The following is a 19,306-nucleotide window of genomic DNA, read 5'->3' on the forward strand; positions in this document are numbered from 1 at the left end:
AATGGTCACCGGTTGAAATGGAGGAAGTTTTCTCATATATAAAAAGGAATAAAGTCCGGCAAAACCCCTGGCCCAGACTGGACGCCACCCGGAACTTTTAAAGAACCATTACGACTCGTCGGCACCAATTTTACAACGCTTATTAATGTTTGTCATCATTGAGTTCTATGGAAACCAATGAAACAACTCAGTCACAATTAATTCAGGTTTCAGTTGAACTTAATCACGGCTAGCTGGTTGAAACCTAACAAGCAAAGTCCTTTTTCAAGTAGATTTAAAAAGCTAGAATAGTTAAAAATCTCTATTCAATATATTTTTATAAAAAAAACCAAAAAAACAACTTCAACTAAGAATTTTCTCTTTTCCCCTTAATAAAGTGACAACATGACATCTATTCCCTTTTCCCACTAAAAACATAGTAGTCTCCCTACCTAACATTCCATGGTGGCAGGATTTTCCTGTTAGTAACAGTTGCATATAAATAAAGGTTTGGTAAACAAACATCTTATTGTTTTATGGAAGGAAGTTCTTTAATGAAGGCCTGGCGTTCTTTCCTGAGAAAAGTCACATTCAAAAATCCATTCCCGTAAACTAGAGAAGTGAGCATGTGAGTATTTTTATTCCATTTCCACAGCAGATTAGAAAACCTTCACACAGATAAGGTAGGCCTGTTGGCGTTTCCAAATAAACAGCACTCCTGTTGCTTCCTTTCAACATAATGGAGGCTCTTCTTCCTTCTTCCCCAAGGATTGATTTCTACATTAAAATGTTTTATTCATGTAAATCAACTCCTGTGATGAGCAATATCAACTGGGGAAGAATCTGTGCTTCTGTCTGGCTTGTATAAGCACACTTTTGGCCAAACCTTATTTTACCTGTAGTCCTGTAGTCAGCTGATCGGCGAGTAAAACCTGGTTGGCTGATTGGTGTGTGGGGGTGCGCAAGTGCCTTTAGATAGCCGGGAACGCAACACAAGAGCCCCGTTCCGGCATTGAAACTGACATAGCGTGGGGAAGAGAGGAAGGAGGAGGCTGGGGAGCAGGCAAACTAGGCGTTTGCCTAAAGGGGAGGGGGGGAAGGCTGAATTTGGCACCCCTACCCTACCAGCGCTCTAGGCAACTGCCTAGTTTGCCTAGTGGGCGAGCTGACCCTGCCCATAAACAAAAATCAGTGTAGCACCCCTGGATTTTTAGACAACATGTCATATATGTTCACTTTCATTCAATTTATGACAAAACCATTAATGGGCTTAATGAACCTTCAGGTTTCCACAATCCAGCTTCAGTTCAGAAACCAGATCTTGTTAAGAGACATCACTCCGTGCCTCTTCTTCAGAATATTAAATAACTGCCCCTACCTGGATAACCCAGGCAAGCCTGATCTTATCAGATCTCAGACAATAAGCAAGGTTAACTCTGGTAAGTACTTGGGTAGGAGACCTTCAAAGGAATACCAGCAGACATGAGGCAGGGGCAGGATTTACTCAGTTGCCTTTTTGAACATCCTCCGGGCCCCCAGTAGGGGTCAGTCACCAGAGGTCGCCATGACTTCCAGGTGCACACACAGACACACACACACAAAACCACAGACAAGGAGAAGAATATCTTGAGAGTCCCTTGGACTGCAAGAAGATCAAACCAGTCAGTCCTAAGGGAAATCAACCCTGACTGTTCCCTGGAAGGTCAGATGCTGAAGCTGGAGCTCAAATACTTTGGCCACCAAATGAGAAGGGAGCACTCCCTGGAGAAGACCCTGATGCTGGGAAAGACAGAAGGCAAAAGAAGAAGGGGACGGCAAAAGACGAGATGGCTGGACAACGTTACTAATGTAACGAACACGAATTTGAGCAGACTTCGGAGGATGGTAGAAGACAGGAGGGCCTGGCGTGACTTGGTCCATGGGGTTGCAAAGAGTCGGACTCAACTGTGCGACTGAACAACAACAAATAATATCCTATCCTGCCCTTCCCTGGAAATGATGCAGAAGCCCAAAATTTCTATCCGGCCACTAAGGCTGATTCTACATTCATGCTTGAGCCTGATTTTCTGAGAACTGAAGTGGCCTTATAGAAATTCAGATTATTTTTTCAGCATTTACACTGTTTCTCGCATTTGCCACTGTTCTTGTCTTCACAGCTGACCTACAACAGCAGCTTTGAAAACCATTTGAGATTTCAGAACTACATTAATCTGCCGCTAGTAAATTTCACTGGAATGTACCAGGTCCTAATATTATGCGAGGGCAGAAAGCATCAATCGCTCTCCAGACCATTTGTCATTTGACTAGTTGCCACATTTCCTTTTAGTTGTCTTTTTTGCAAGCTGAGGAAACGCAAACGTTTAGCCAACCATAACAAGGAAGGTGTTCTGACCCCTTGTTGATCTTTTCTGTTAATTTCTGAGCTCTGTAACATTCTTTTTGAGATGGCTGGACAGAGCAGCAATGTTATTTCCTGGTATTTGTATTCCCTCTGGCTACTTAAAGCGCTGAAAGGATTTTTGTTTTGTTTTAGTTTCTCCTCTCCAAATATACTTCTCAAATCCTTGGCCATATGTCATCAGACACAGTATGAGCATCTACAGTGGGGAGCCCAGAAGAGTTGTGGGGTGTGTTTGCAAAGAACACTGAGTGCTAGGCTCAGAAAAAATCTTATTTCCTTTCTTGATTTGCCTCTTGCTATGTTCCCCTTTCCAGTTAAAACAGAGTAGAATCATAGAGTTGGAAGAGAACTCCATGGTCATCTAGTCCAACCCTCTTGCACAATGCAGGAAACTCATAAATACCTCCCCCTAAATTCACAGGATCTTCATTGCTGTCAGATGGCTATCTATCCTCTGATTAAAAACCTCCAAGGAAGGAGAGCCCACCACCTCCCGAGGAAGCCTGTTCCATTGACGAACCGCTCTAACGGTCAGAAAGCTCTTCCTAATGTTGAGCCGTAAACTCTTTTGATTTAATTTCAACCCACTGGTTCTGGTCCTACCTTCCGGGGCCACAGAAAACAATTCCACACCATCCTCGATATGATAGCCAAGTACTTGAAGATGGTGATCATATCACCTCTCAGCTGCCTCCTCTCCAGGCTAAACATGCCCAGCTCCTTCAACCTTCCTTCATAGGACTTGGTCTTGAGACCCCTCACCATCTTCGTCGCCCTCTTTTGAACCCGTTCCAGCTTTTCTATATCCTTCTTAAAATGTGGTGTTCAAAACTGAACACAATTCTCCACATGAGGTCTTACCAGAGCAGAGTAAAGCGATACCATCACTTCACGTGATCTGGACACTATATTTCTGTTGATACAGCCCAAAACTGCATTTGCAGAGTATATTTACTGTACCCCACCCCTGTATTTTGTGTCATCACAATTCGAAACGTCCCCCCTCTAAAAAAGAGATTATGTTCAGCTCTCCAGTCTTATCCCTGGACACCTGGCTGAAATATCTGACATAAATACATATCACTAACTACTGCAACTGACTCTAGGGAAATATTAGCAAATTAGTTAGATTAATCCCACCATCCCCTGCACACAGGGCTCAGGGCAGCTTTACAACAATGATGATGAAGAAGATGAAGATGAAGATGAAGATGAAGAAGAAGAAGAAGAAGAAGAAGAAGAAGAAGAAGAAGAAGAAGAAGAAGAAGAAGAAGAAGAAGAAGAAGAAGAAGAAGAAGAAGAAGAAGAAGAAGAAGAAGAAGAAGAAGAAGAAGAAGAAGAAGAAGAAGAAGAAGAAGAAGACGACGACGACATTGGATTTATATTCTGCCTTCCACTCAAGAGGCACAGAGCGGCTCACAATCTCCTTTATCTTCCTCCCCCACGACAGATACCCTGTGAGGTGGGTGGGGCTGAGAGGACTCTCACAGCAGCTGCCCTTTCAAGGACAACCTCTGCCAGAGCTATGGCTGACCCAAGGCCATGCCAGCAGGTGCAAGTGGAGGAGTGGGGAATCAAACCCAGTTCTCCCAGATAAGAGTCCACACACTTAACCACTGCACCAAACTGGCACAGGATGGTAAATAGGCATATGTACACAGTACTCTCATAAGATATATACAAAGATGCACCCATAATTCACCAGCTGGATGATGGGCAATCATCACTTGTCATCCCTGATCAGATACCATCCCAGGCCAGAGCAGGGTGTAGCAGCAGAGGTCAATATAACTGGACTAGGGTTGCCAGGTCCAATTCAAGAAATATCTAGAGACTTTGGGGGTGCAGCCAGGAGACACGGGATGGAGCCGGGAGTAAAGATGTGACAAGCATAATTGAACTCCAAAGGGAGTTCTGGCCATCACATTTGAAGGGACCGCACACCTTTTAAATGCTTTCCCTCCATTGGAAATAATGACCGTTAGGGGCACCTTCTTTTTGGGGCTCCTAGAATTAGACCCTCTGGTCCAAACTTTTTGAAACTTGGAGGGTGTTTTGAGGAGAGGCACTGGATGCTATGCAGGAATGGCAAGGCCAAAGCAACTTGCTGAAGGGGCAGCTTTGGGAGGCAACATCCTGGTAGACAGAAGGCTACAATCCTTGCCTCGATATTTTACACATATACAGTTGGATATTGTGGTCTGTAGCCAGCCTGAGTGAGGAAAAGTCACAAAAACAAAACACACAATAAGCATCATGTGTCGTTTGATGCCCACTATAGCACAACTCACATCTCCGTTTTTAAATGCAATCCTTACCTGACTCAGTATTTTTTCCTGCCCGTTTGTCTCCCCACTCTGAGGCATCACTGTTGGCGGGGGAGGTGCTCGCCGCTTTTTGACTTCACTGCTTGCAGTCATTCCTGAGATGTTCCCAAGAGACAGCGATGGACCCAGAGTCACGGAACAAGAATTCACTGAAGGAGAATTGGGAGCTGTTGCGATTCTCTGCAAGTAGAAGCAGAACTCCATCAAAATGCCTTCTTAACACGAAACCTCTGGGCAATGTTCCCTCTAAACTGCAGAATCTTGTAAGCAAAAATTGTGAGCTACTGGCATTAAAGCTGTGAGCTACTGGGAGGGCTTTTTTTTGCCGAAAAAGCTCAGCAGGAACTCATTTGCATATTAGGCCACACCTTCTGATGCCAAGCCTGCCGGAGCTGCATTCCTGCTCAAAAAAAGCCCCGGCTACTGGAATTAAAGTTGTGAGCTGCTGCATACATTAGTGTGCTCTGGGGTCATCCTTCCTGAGCTAAAATAAAAATCTGTGAGTTGGAGGCTAAAAATCTGTGAGTTACTTCACGCTAACTCAGCTTAGAGGGAACACTCGCTACCACGTATATTGCGTATAAAGGGAAAACAAAAATTCGTTCTTACTGACTTGATAACTCAGCCTCATGCTTTAGAAGGGACCGCTTACATAAAGTAATTGCATCAACTGTTATACCCAAGCAGATATGGGCATTGGGGAGGGACCGTGGCTCAGTGGTAGAGCATCTGCTTGGGAAGTGGAAGGTCCCAGGTTCAATCCCCGGCATCTCCAAAAAAGGGTCCAGGCAAACAGGTGTGAAAAACCTCAGCTTGAGACCCTGGAGAGCTGCTGCCAGTCTGAGAAGACAATACTGACTTTAATGGACCAAAGGTCTGATTCAGTATATGGCAGCTTCATATGTTCATATGATATTCACTTGGAGGACAGAATGGGCTTGGGGGAAAAGGACTGGACTGCTTGGTTCTACAGAAACAATTATATTTGAGGTTATACTGAATGTCTGTTGTAACAGCAGCCTGTGTTGATTAACTGCTCAGCATGTAAACTAGCTAAAAGAGATTTGAACGCTGTATCCAGTGATCTTTCACCTGAAGCTGCCTTTGTGGCCCCAGGCTGGGGAGCAAGAGGAAGTGGTGGACATACCGGCCACGAGGTTTGGAGCAGGGGACAGTACCCATAATTGGGGAGCGAGAGGAGAGGTGGACAGTCCTGGGAGCTATTGCTTCTCTCCCAACTCTCTATTTAAATGACTGCTGCTGGACTACGGACTTCCATTCAGTTTGCAGCATCTTCCCTCCCTGTGTTTCGGCTGTTACCGGTTTTCCTTTCAGTTTTTTCCTTTTAAGTGTTTTTTCCTCCCTTTCTCACGGCTTTTCTGGCTACTTGGGCACTGGGGCAATCCTTTTTTTGAGGGGGGGGGGGAGGCAGGGCCTGCGTGCAAGGCCAGCCCGCCCGCTAGGCAAATTAGGCATTTGCTTAGGACAGAGGTTCCCAAACTTGTTTGGCCTAACGCCCCCTTTTCAGAAAAAAAGTTACGCAGCGCCCCCCTGGAAATCTACCTTCAAGAAGTGGACTAAAAGATGCAGTGACATATTTGCGCACAGAGTAAACAAAGACGTTGTAAAGAAGACACTTTGAAGCTTGAAATTCCAAAATTATTTTTTAAAATCAACCATAGTAACATTCCCATACACAGAGAATTTTTGAAATTATCTACCCTCCCCTTGTCAGCTCCAACTAACGCAACAGGATGCCGGCAGAGTGGGGGTGCCAAATTCGGCCTTATCCCCCCCCCCCGCCCGTTTGCCTCCTCCTCCCTCCATTCTTAACAATTTTAAGGCTTGAGAAGGGTCGGTGAAGCGCCGTGCTCCCAGCCTCTTTTAAAGTTGACTCCCCCACCAATCATCAGGAGAACCCACGCTGGAGACTGGGCTCCTATGCCCCTCTGGCGTGCTCACGATTAGCGCAGCTGGGGGCAGCAGCGGAGAGCGACCCACTGAAAAAGCGGCAGCACCCTTGCTTCCTCCCCACTTCCTTTCTGGGCGCAGGAAGGAAGTGGAGAGGAGGTAAGGGCGGTGCCACTTTTCCAGCGGGTTGCTCACCGCCACTGCCCCCAGCCGTGATGATCGTGAGCATGCCAGAGGGGCATAGGAGCCCAGCCTCAGGTGCGAGTTTTCCTGTCGATCAGCTGATTGGCGGGGGGACGGGGTCAGCTTTGAAAGAGGCCAGGAGTGCGGCGCATCACCGCCCCTTTCCGAGCTTTAAAATTGTTAAGAACTGAGGGAGGAGGAGCACCGCAGGGGGGGAAGAGGAGGAGAAGAAGAAGACAATAACATTGGATTTATATTCTGCCCTCCGCTCAAGAGTCTCAGAGGGGCTCACAATCTCCTTTATCTTCCTCCCCCACAACAAACACCCTGTGAGGTGGGTGGAACTGAGAGGGCTCTCACAGCAGCTGCCCTTTCAAGGACAACCCCTACAAGAGCTATGGCTGACCCAAGGCCATCCCAGCAGGTGCAAGTAGAGGAGTGGGGAATCAAACCCGGTTCTCCCAGATAAGAGTCCACGCACTTCCCCACTACACCAAAACCACCACGCAGTTCTGCTGGGGAGGGCGAGGCTGCCTGGGGCGCTATGAGCCCCAGGGTCGGCCCTGCCTGCATGCCCGCCTCCCACTGCTTGGGGGATCACCTTAAGGGGTGCTCGGGTACAGCTGATTCAGCAGCATGCCCAGCTTGGTGGCCGTTTGGGGGGCTCTTACCACCAACTGGCAAGGGAACCACACAGTGGCTGGTGCCCACATGGATCCCGGGGTTTGCCATTCCACAGTTTCACTGCCAGCAGGCTAGGTGAGGTTAATCAGGCCTGATTTTGGATCTGCCCCGTACTCCTGAGAAGCAGTAAATAAAAGTGGTGGCCTTTTCTTTAGGTAAAACAGGTTGTCTTGTTCTTTATTCCTTACCCACACTCTCCTTACGCCCCGGGGATCACAACCATTCTTGTGTCCTTGACATTTCCTCTACTTTTATGGCCATACTCAAAGGCCAGAAAGGAAGTTAGGCTCCCTGTTCTCTCACCATAATGGTCACTACGTTTTCTTTTGAGTTAAGCTCTTCTTTAGCCCTGAACAAAATCCACATTTGAAATGTTTAATTTGCAGCTTCCCCCATACATAGATCTTAAGTCAAAATCGTTGCTTTAAAATTTGAGTTAACAGTGGCAGAGCAATTCTTTGATAACCATGAAAGAAAGGGGGGGAAAGGTAAAAAGAACAAATGGAAAAGTTTATACCAAGAATAGAATTGTTTCTTTGTTTGTGAGTAAATATATCTGGAAACACACAAACCCATCAATCATCAGGAACATTTATGGGACTCAGAAGGCTAAATGCTGATGGAACAAATTTCTCAGAACTTACTGTTTGCGCCTTGCCTTGAATTATTTTTAAAGATGTAACTTTACATAGAAAATGCTGAATTACTTTGCCCTTAGATCGAGAAGGATTTTTTCCAATTGAATGAAGCTTCTTCTTGACTTAACACATATTCATGGGCAACCCACAAGAAACTGGTAGGGGAATGGAAATACCCTTCTCCACCAGCCTCTATTTCCTCTCCTGTTTGATCTCTCCTACCATCTTCTCCTCCTGCCTTTCACATCACCACCAGTTCTGCTTCCACCTCCATCCCAGCCTCCCCCCTCTTCTTCCTTCTCGCCACTGACTTCTCCCCCACATCTTCTACCGCCTGCTTTCTCCTACTCCCTCCCTCCATGCCTTACTTTGGGGGGGGGGGAATCCCAGTTGTATTGGGTTGCTAGGTAACCTCATAATGCAGACTGTGATCTCACAAGCTCTCAGTCAGCATTTTTTTTAAATAAGTTGTGATATATGTGTAAGTGCACACATCACTTCTGGAGAATTAAACCTGGGGAGGTTTAATTCTACCCGCCACCATCTCCATCTGATAGAGAAGATCTTAAAATGTAATCCCATGAGATGGACTCTATAGAAAAATTCATAATAATGGAGAGGGGTGTGTGATTCCATTCCTAGTCAGTCCCCTTTCCACTTTAACTTCGGGGGTTTTCTGAAAACGTCTACAAAGACCATTCCTTTGTGTCCTTGGTTCCATTATGTGGATTTTTTTTGATCTGCACATTGGTAGTAAGTTCAGAATTCAATATATGACTGAGAGTTGAGGGGGTAAGAAGAGACTGAAGGGTCCATTCCAGTTTCAGAGCTGTTTCCTTCCTTCCCCCCTCTGTCCCCTCCATCTATTTTCCTCCCTTCCTCTTATTTCCCACTCTCCCCACCTAAGCAGGCTCAGGGCAGCTTACGTATCATTACATAAAACATTACATAAAACAAAACAGATATAAACGTAAGACATTAGAACATTAAAATATTGCAGGTAAGAACCTGCAGCAGCAAAAACAGCTAGATGGTTCACTATGTCTTTAAAATATTTATACCTCACTCTCTCAACAAAATATTCCCAAGGTGGCAGCGGAAAAGGAGGAGTTAAAGCAAAAACGACACCTAACAGATAAAAAGGAACAGCGCTACTTAACGCAGCAGTACAGTAACAAAGTAAGAACCTAAAGAATAAAACTATACAAGCCATAACATACTATTTAAAACCATCATGAAAAACATTCATAATTAAAATGTAAGGGGAGAAGAGTACTTCCAGGCAGGGAGAATTAACGAAATGTTGAGCCACTACGCATTTTCTTGCCTGCTGGCATTTTCTTGCCTTTGGCACCAGGAGAATCTCTGTGGGGAGTGATTCCCAGAGTCCCGCTGCTACTACCGGAATTTTCCGTGGTCTTGAAAGAAGGCTCCCACACTGCTTCTGAAACCAGGGGCAAGAGAGCAGGGCCAGTGGAGATAATCTTAACAGGATCAAACAAGGGTGAAATGTCATGTACCCCAAATTATGCAGCACTTCTAAAAGAGGACACTTGCTCTAATGAGTTCTCATCCATTGACCATTTATGGAAAGGGGGCTTTTTGCTAAAAGCGATGACCTTAGTTTTATCATAATTGACTTTGAATATTGTTTTACGATAAAGGCTAAGCTGTTTTAAAAGCCTTTAAGCTCAGCTTGTGAATGGGATACAAATAATGTGTCATCGGCATAAAGGAAAATCGAAATAGCTTTCTTTCCAAGCCTAACCAAAAAAATATTATGTTCCCGACAAACGTTCAACCATGTTGTTTATATAGAAGTTGAAAAGCAAGCATGCCAGGATATAGCCCTGATGTACACTTTTTGAGGTTAGAATTGGGTTGGACAATTGGTTGGAGATTTATAAACTAAGAGCGGTGCTAGTATGGAGGGCTTTAATTCAGACCAATATTAATATTCAGTTTCTTTAATTTGTCCCACAGACATTGCCTTAGGATAGAGCTGAAAGAAGCTTTAAGGCAATAAATGCAACATGCAATTGTCTGGATAGCCCATTCACATATTTGTTTTATTTAAAATACTGTAATAAAAAGCAATGATCTTTAGTTTAATTACCTCAGGAGGTGGTGGGCTCTCCTTCCTCGGAGGTTTTTAAACAGAGGCTAGATGGCTATCTGACAGCAATGAAGATCCTGTGAATTTAGGGGGAGGTGTTCGTGAGTTTAGAGCGGTTCCTCAGTGGAACAGGCTTCCTCCTTGGGAGGTGGTGGGCTCTCCTTCCTTGGAGGTTTTTAAACAGATGCTAGATGGCCATCTGACAGCAATGAAGATCCTGTGAATTTAGGGGGAGGCGTTTGTGAGTTTCCTGCATTGTGCAGGGGTTGGACTAGATGACCCTATAGGTCCCTTCGAACTCTGTGATTCTATGATATCTGCCCTAAATCCAATTTGTTCTGTCTTTAACAGGTCATTTTCAGACACCCCCTCTTCTAACTTCAATAAAAGATGTTTTGCTTAAAGTTTACCTATAATATCTAGTAAACTTACTGGTCTGTAATTGGCTGGGTCTTTCTGTTCCCCATTCTTATAAATAGGTACAACAACGCAAGAGGACCACTCCTGTGGGAGCTTACCGGTTCTATCTACACAGGTAAATAAATTTACTAGAACTGGTACCCACCAGTCCTGAAAGGCTCCAAGCATATTAGGGGGGATAAAATCCACCCTCCCCCCCGAGCCTTATTATTCCTAATTATGGATATTAAAGACTTTACAGGGGGTCCCAGGAAAATTATAAACTTGCTGAGTTGGCTGTAGTAATCTCAGCGATATCAATCCTTTGTCTGGGGTCACTGAAGAGCTGTGAAAAATAATCTTCTCAGCTGCCCTTAGATACATATCAGTCCAAATCCCGATGAACTGTTGCGGGGAGAGGAAGGGAAGGACAATTGTATGCTGCTTTGAGACTCCTTAAGATAGAGAAACATGGGGTATAAAATCCTACTCTTCTTCTTTTGGTGCCTCCTGTTAAAATTATAATTTTAATATGCGTATACATATTTAGATATCTGTAATAAATATATTAATGAACACACCCCATTATTTTATAACCCGACAGTGATTTTATTTCCTTCTTATGCTCTGCCAGGAAGAAAGATCCCTAAGATAACAATCACATCATAACTATGCACAATGTGGTATTAATTAAAGAGGGGGAAAGGAAAGTTTATGAAGGTTGGGTTTTGTTTTGTTTTTCGGTTCCAAGCGTCTAGCCCTTTTATTATATTAAAAAGCAGCTTTGATGTTCAAGTCCTCTTGCTTTAAAATGACAATCCTGCATATTAGAGTCATAATGGCTAAAGAGGGTTCCATAAAGGTATCCTATTTGCAATCATCTCTCCAACGGGCAGCCTTCATCTCAACCGAGCCTCTTGGAGCAACTGCGACCACTTAGGCCTCCTCTGTTTGCGCACAAGCCACTTCAGACTTCCCGATGCGCAGGCCTCTTCGTAACAGCCTCTGCAGTCAGATCCACTAATGAATATTCTGAATATTGAAAAAGGACAAAGGACGTCTTTGGTCTTCACATAAATAAGGCATCTGGACCCAAAGAAACAAACACTTCATGTCCATTATAAAGCTCTCTTGCCATTCGGACTCAGCTCTTCATAGTCTTTGCTTGTCAGTTAGGTCTATGCCAAGGTAAAATAAAAAGATCTCGTTTAAAAAAAAAAAGGCCTCATGAAAATGCAAGTGCATGGGGCAGAAAGTGCTGCCCTGAGGCTATCTTTGATCAGGAGGCCAGAGGAGGAGGAAACGGTCAAATATTTAACAGCCCCCTCTCCCCAGGCCCATAGCTACGGGGGGGCTGGGAGGGTCCTGGCCCCTCCAATGAAAATCCTGTTCCATCTTTGTGGCCCCTCTTTTGAGTTCCCTGTCACCCACCATTGGTGGCTGCCATCACTCTTAACAAGTATGCTGCAGGCTGCCTTCACTCCCGACTCCAGAAGGAATGCCGTGGCAAAGGGGAGGAGGGGCCGTGGCAGAGCCTCCGTCCCGGGTCAGGCTTGCCCTCCAGGGCAGAGAAGCCGGCAGGGGCTGACTTCAGGGGGGAGCTTTTGCTGGGGAGGGAAGGCTTGCTGGGTGAAGGTGAGGACTGGAGCAACCAGTCCTGGTGATCATGGCAAGGAAGGAAGAGTGCAGGAGTGACATTAAGAAGATCCCAGTGTGGCCGTGCAGAGCGGCCTGCCTTGCAGGGGGGGGGGGTCAGGCAGGCAGCACCTGGGATTTCCTCTCCCCCTAAGGAGACTGACTTGTGCGCCCCTCTTCCTGTCCCTCTGCCGCCCTCACGCACCTGACCAGAGGACTCCAACGGTCAGGCGTGGGACTTCGAGCGGCTCTCCCCAATTCAAACCAGAACCCTGCACACCTGGTAAGGTATCTGGCAGAGAGAGTTTTGACTGCTGAAAGCTTATATCTTGCTGGTCTCTGTGCTAACTAAACTCCAATCTTGCTACACTTCTGCAGACCAATACGGCTACCCTTTGGAAAGATCTCTTTGACAAGCTGCCAAACTACACACTACATTTTTGGACGAGCTGTGTGGATGCAGGGAATCTGGAGTCATCTTATCTTAACGCATAATGTGTAATTTGGTCCAAAATCAGGTGAAATGTTTATCTATTTGTAATGTGTAAAAGGGCATTTAACGAGGGAAGGAAACCTCCCGCCATTAAGGCTGCAGAAAAAAAAGTCTCACAAATACACAGATCCAGATGGGCAGCTGTGCTGGTCTGAAGCCGTGGAACAAATTTGGAGTCCAGTGGCACGTATAAGACCAGCAAAAGTTTATTCAAGTTTTGAGCTTTCATGTGCAAGCGCACAGCTCCACCAAAAGAAGTTATCAGCACGGATAAAAGTTATGCTGTCCATTCACTTAAAAGCCAGCACATGTGCCTTAAACAAACAAATTGAAACTAAAAATTGGATCGTAGTTAGAAGTCACCATGGGGATTATGCAACAGATCTCAAATTCATTTGAACACAAAATATTTTCAAGGAATGCAGTGCAGAGATTCAAAAGCCCATAACGACTGCTATCAGCTTGATGTAATCACCAGTGTTCCCTCTAAGCCAGGGGTGTCGAACTCATTTGTTATGAGAGCCGGATCTGACCTAAATGAGACCTTTTGGGGCCAGGTTGGGCCATGTCGGGCCAGGCCATATGTGTACCTATTTAAGATTAAGTAGCAGAGATACAAACATTTTATGGAATACAAAGAACACGACTAATTTTGTGTTTCTCCCATGGGATCCAGGGAACTGGGCAGAGGAAGCTCTGGCTCTTTCCCTCCCTCCACAGGGGACCAGGAGAGGAAGGAGCCTCAACCAATGGAGAAAATTGAGGTTTTGCTCTGTAGCTCCTGTGCAACTGAGCAAGCCTTGCAAAGCAAGCTGAGATGCAGAAGGAAGCAAGAGAGAGGGAGAAAGAAGCAGACAAGAGCCAATTGTTTGGGGGCCTGATAGGAGCCCTCCAGGGGCATGATTTGGCCCCCAGGCCGCATGTTTGACACCCCTGCTCTAAGCTGTTTGTGTGAACTAGCTCACAATTTTTTAGCCTCCAGCTCCCCCATTTTTGTCTTAGCTCGGGAAGGATGGCCCCAGAGCAATCTAATTTATGCAGCAGCCAAATTGCTTGTTCACAACTTCCATGCTAGTTTGCTCACGAAGTTGAATTTTTGCTCCACAGCTAAGAGGGAGCATTGGTAATAACCACCCTTAAAACTTAGACCAATTTTGCTCTAGGGCTTGTTCCGGGTGGAGAGCCCTTTTGCCCCTGGCGCTTCTCTCTGTTTTCGCACAAGCTGCCCCAGAGCTACGAGTTGGCGCTCTTGGGGCTCTTTAACTTGGAGAAATGCCGACTGAGGGGTGACATGATAGAGGTTTATAAGATTATGCATGGGATAGAGAAGGTAGAGAAATAAGTACTTTCTCCCTTTCTCACAATATGAGAACTCATGGACACTCAATGAAAATGCTGAGCGGTCGGGTTAGAATGGATAAAAGGAAGTACGTCTTCACCCGAAGGGTGATTAACACATGGAATTCACTGTTGCAGGAAGAGGTAGCAGCTACAAGCAAAGACAGCTTCAAGAGGGGACTGGATAAACATATGGAGCAGAGGTCCATCAGTGGCTATTAGCCACAGGGTATAGATGGAACTCTGTCTGGGGCAGATGATGCTCTATCTCTTTGGTGCTTGGAGGGGGGGGCACCTGGGTTTTTTGGCCACTGTGACACACAGTATTGGACACACCTGGACACACCTGGGTTTTTTGGCCACTGTGACACACAGTATTGGACACACCTGGACACACCTGGGTTTTTTGGCCACTGTGACACACAGTATTGGATCGATGGGCCATTGGCCTGATCCAGTATGGCTTCTCATGTACTTAGTTTTAGTCGTTTATGAACAATCTAGTTGCATTTAAGAAGAACAGGAATTTTGTCACTGATGGTCAATGGGAGTTGCAAGGCATCTGCTATTTGAGGCTGACAGTTCTGAGAGAGGAAGGCAAGACTGAGCAGACAAAGAGCTCAAGGGAACCTTTGGATAACAGGAAAAGATTACAAATTCCTTCCCTCTGCTGAATCCCAATTCCTGGGCAAAAGAACATAAGAGAAGCCATGTTGGATCAGGCCAATGGCCCACCCAGTCCAACACTCTGCGTCACACAGTGGTCAATATATGTGTGTGTACACACACACACATATACATAGATACATATACTGTAGCTAATAGCCACTGATGGACCTCTGCTCCATATTTTTATCCAATCCCCTCTTAAAGTTGGCTATGCTTGTAGCCGCCACCACCTCCTGTGGCAGTGAATTCCACATGTTAATCACCCTTTGGGTGAAGAAGTACTTCCTTTTATCCATTTTAACCTGACTGCTCAGCAATTTCATCGAATGCCCACGAGTTCTTGTATTGTGAGAAAGGGAGAAAAGGACTTCTTTCTCTAATTTCTCCATCCCATGCATCATCTTGTAAACCTCTATCATGTCACCCCGCAGTCGACGTTTCTCCAAGCTGAAGAGTCCCAAGCGTTTCAACCTTTCTTCATAGGGAAAGCGTCCCAACCCTTTAATCATTCTAGTTGCCCTTTTCTGCACTTTCTCCAATGCTATAATATCCTTTTTGAGGTGCGGTGACCAGAATTGCACACATTACTCCAAATGAGACCGCACCATCGATTTATACAGGGGCATCATGATACTGGCTGATTTGTTTTCAGTTCCCTTCCTAATAATTTGAATTACTGCATCACTGCATAAGCTGATTATCACCTGTTCTTGTAACATTAACCTTAAAAGAAGTTCCTCATACTTTAGATCTGGGAACCACATACTTAAAATCACCACCTCTCCCAATATGAACCTGTGTGCCAACTCAGATCCTCCTAGCGATGCCTCCTGGCTGTTCCCACACCTAAATTTATTAAATTAAGTGCAACACTGCCTGGAGCTGTTTCAGCTGTGAGATTGGCCTTGTTGAACAGCCTGACAGAAGGGTGCCCCCACTTTGCCTTGTTTTTGAAGGCACTGTAAGGCGAAGAAGAAGACTGCAGATTTATACCACGCCTTTGTCTCTGAATCAGAGTCTCAGGGCAGCTTACAATCTCCTTTATCTTCTTCCCCCACAACAGACCCCTTGTGAGGTGGGTGAGGCTGAGAGAGCTGGAGCAGGCATAATGCACACCAAAGTTTGAAGAAGAAGATATTGGATTTATATCCCACCCTCCACTCAGAATCTCAGAGTGGCTCACAATCTCCTTTATCTTCTTCCCCCACAACAGACACCCTGTGAGGTGGGTGGGGCTGAGAGAGCTATCACGGTAGCTGCCCTTTCAAGGACAGCTCTGCGAGAGCTATGGCTGACCCATTCCAGCAGCTGCAAGTGGAGGAGTGGGGAATCAAACCCAGTTCTTCCAGATAACTTAACCACTACACCAACTGGCTCTTGAGACAGTCTATGATCAAGGCTGTCATTTCTCCTTCGTGGCGGGGAGGTGGCTGAGAATTTTGGATCTTTTAAAAAGTTGTTTGATTTTTACTGTTCTGTGCTATGAAAGTTTTTTGGCACATGCTCTTTGTAAGCTGCTTCAAGTCTCCATAAATAGGAAGGCAGGATATTAAAATACTTTAATAATTAAAAGAAATAGATGTCAAAAGCGAAATGGTTTTAACCTTACAGTGATCCTAAATATGACTGACATACACACAAATGCCCCAATTAATGAACAAAACTTGCAGTCAGATTGGTGTAGTGGTTATGTATGTGGACTCTTATCTGGAAGAACCGGGTTTGATTCCCCACTCCTCCACTTGCAGCTGCTGGAAGGGCCTTGGGTCAGTCATAGCTCTCGCAGAGCTTGTCCTTGAAAGGGCAGCTACTGTGAGAGCTCTCTCAGCCCCACCCACCTCACAGGGTGTCTGTTGTGGGGGAAGAAGATAAAGAAGAAGATGAAGAAGAAGATATTGGATTTATATCCCGCCCTCCACTCCGAAGAGTCTCAGAGCGGCTCACAATCTCCTTTAAAGGAGATTGTGAGCCACTCTGAGACTCTAAGATTCAGAGTGGAGGGCGGGATATAAATCCAATATCTTCTTCTTCTTCTTGAAACTTTGGTGCGCATTATGCCTGCTCCAGGTTCTTCTGTTCAAATGAATTATAAGCTTGCATTGAACAGTGATCTAAACTGAGTGAAATGGCTGTAGAAGTAGAAAATGCAGCACTGGCTGATGTCAAAGCAATAATCCCATTATAACTCAGGATGAAATGCTACTGGTGTGCGCAAAGCGACTTATACAGCAAAGTATCGTGAGCGTTACACTACAGTTTTTAAAGTGTTCCCTGGACCCAACTCTTAAAAAAACCTGTAACGTTCGATTTGACCGCGGGTTGCCAAGGAACCTTATAGTAAATCCCCCTGACAGAATTAACAAAAGGGGATGAAGGTAACTATAACAGAGCACCAGCCAAAGTAATTTTAATCGCACACACACACATTCTATTGTGATGGATAATATTCTGAAGCTTGGCTGGTTGTCTTTTCAAACTATACCCCTCGTATTTGAACAGGGGCGTGAATTGGCTTTAGTTACATTTAGATGGTGCCACTGTGTTCACTAGGTCTCCCCTCCCACTGATACTTTGTTAATCTTTGCTGCCAGCTGCTCAAATGTTTACATTCGAAGGGCTTTCTCTGTTTGTACTGAAACAGTCTCTGTTCAGTATCTCAGCTGTACAGATGCCAGACTGAAGGCAAGAAAAGGTTTTGCTGCTGGAAACTCTTGATTAATAGTCTCCAATATATTTCTAACTACCCCCCCCCCCATTGGTTAAATCTATTTTCATTAGATTTTTAATAACATTACTTCAGTCTGCAAGCCTGTTCCTAGCTTCGTTTGCTGCTCTTTGGATCAGACATGAATCATAATCTGCTGGAGCTGGAGTTTAATTACACCACAGTAAACCTTCAGGAAGCTCTGAGTCCAACTCTTAAGGGCGCTTTCAGACACACGAAATAATGCAGATTCAATGCACTTTGCAATTGGATTTTACTGTGTGGAATGGATGGACACTGATGTGGATTGAAACAGCATTATTTAGCATGTGTGAAAGCTATGGAAGTCTTGCCTCTAACTGTGCAAAGCTTATACATGAGCTACAAATCAGTTGATTATCATCCTTCACTTTTGTAGCATGAAATCTAAAGACCCAGCCCTCTGTTTGAACAGCAGACACCCGTGCCAAATCACAAACCACAACTGAAAGCCCCACTGCATAGTGTTGCTGGTATAATTTAGATATTGCAGGTATAAGACTATATGAGGTTTATTAATTTTGAAACAGAAGAAGTCTAATTACTGAAACTGGAAAGTATTTTAATTGTCCTAACTGTATAAGAATTTATCTAGCTGTGTGAGGATGTATTAGAGCTTTAACTGACGAGAATAACGTGAATCTGCTATCAAACAGTTTTTGCTTTTCTATAAATAGCATAAGCACACTGTCCCGGGAGAAAACTGGAGTACAATAAAGCTTGTATGTTGTTTTATGAGAACATAAGAGAAGCCATGTTGGATCAGGCCAATGGCCCATCCAGTCTGTGTTACACACAGTGGCCAAAAGTTTTATATACACACACACACACATATATATACACACTGTGGCTAATAGCCACTGATAGACCTCTACTCCATATTTTTATCTAACCCCCTCTTGAAGCTGGCTATGCTTGTAGCCGCCACCACCTCCTGTGGCACCCTTTGGGTGAAGAAGTACCTCCTTTTATCCATTCTAACCCGACTGCTCAGCAATTTCATCGAATGCCCACGAGTTCTTGTATTGTGAGAAAGGGAGAAAAGTACTTCTTTCTCTACTTTCTCCATCCCATGCATTATCTTGTAAACCTCTATCATGTCACCCCGCAGTCGACATTTCTCCAAGCTAAAGAACCCCAAGCGTTTCAACCTTTCTTCATAGGGAAAGCGTTCCAAACCTTTAATCATTCTAGTTGCCCTTTTCTGCACTTTTTCCAATGCTATAATATCCTTTTTGAAGTGTGGTGACCAGAATTGCACACAGTATTCCAAATGAGACTGCACCATCGATTTATACATTATGATACTGGCTGATTTGTTTTCAATTCCCTTCCTAATAATTCCCAGCATGGCATTGGCCTTTTCTATTGCAATCGCACACTGTCCTGACATTTTCAGTGAGTTATCCACCACGACCCCAAGATCTCTCTCTTGGTCAGTCTCTGCCAGTTCACAACCCATCAACTTGTATTTGTAGCTGGGATTCTTGGCCCCAATGTGCATTACTTTGCACTTGGCCACACTGAACCTCATCTGCCACGTTGATGCCCACTCACCCAGCCTCAACAGATCCCTTTGGAGTGCCTCACAATCCTCTCTGGTTCTCACCACCCTGAACAATTTAGTGTCATCTGCAAACCTGGCCACTTCACTGCTTACTCTCAACTCCAAATCATTAATGAACAAGTTAAAGAGCATGGGACCCAGTACTGAGCCCTGCGGCACTCCACTGCTTACCGTCCTCCACTGTGAAGACTGCCCATTTATACTCACTCTCTGCTTCCTATTA

The 19,306-nt window shown here is 44.9% G+C and overlaps 1 protein-coding gene across 1 annotated transcript in view; it reads right to left on the reverse strand.

Moving 5' to 3' along the window:
• Positions 1–19,306, reverse strand: part of COBL (cordon-bleu WH2 repeat protein) — a 262,328-nt gene that overhangs the window by 122,677 nt on the left and 120,345 nt on the right. Inside the window, exon 8 of the mRNA XM_060247787.1 lies at positions 4,699–4,887. Coding sequence (XP_060103770.1) covers positions 4,699–4,887 — 189 coding nt within the window. The remainder of the gene's footprint in view (positions 1–4,698; positions 4,888–19,306) is intronic.

Source organism: Heteronotia binoei, chromosome 10 (assembly GCF_032191835.1).
Source record: "Heteronotia binoei isolate CCM8104 ecotype False Entrance Well chromosome 10, APGP_CSIRO_Hbin_v1, whole genome shotgun sequence".
Taxonomy (NCBI): Eukaryota; Metazoa; Chordata; class Lepidosauria; order Squamata; family Gekkonidae; genus Heteronotia; species Heteronotia binoei.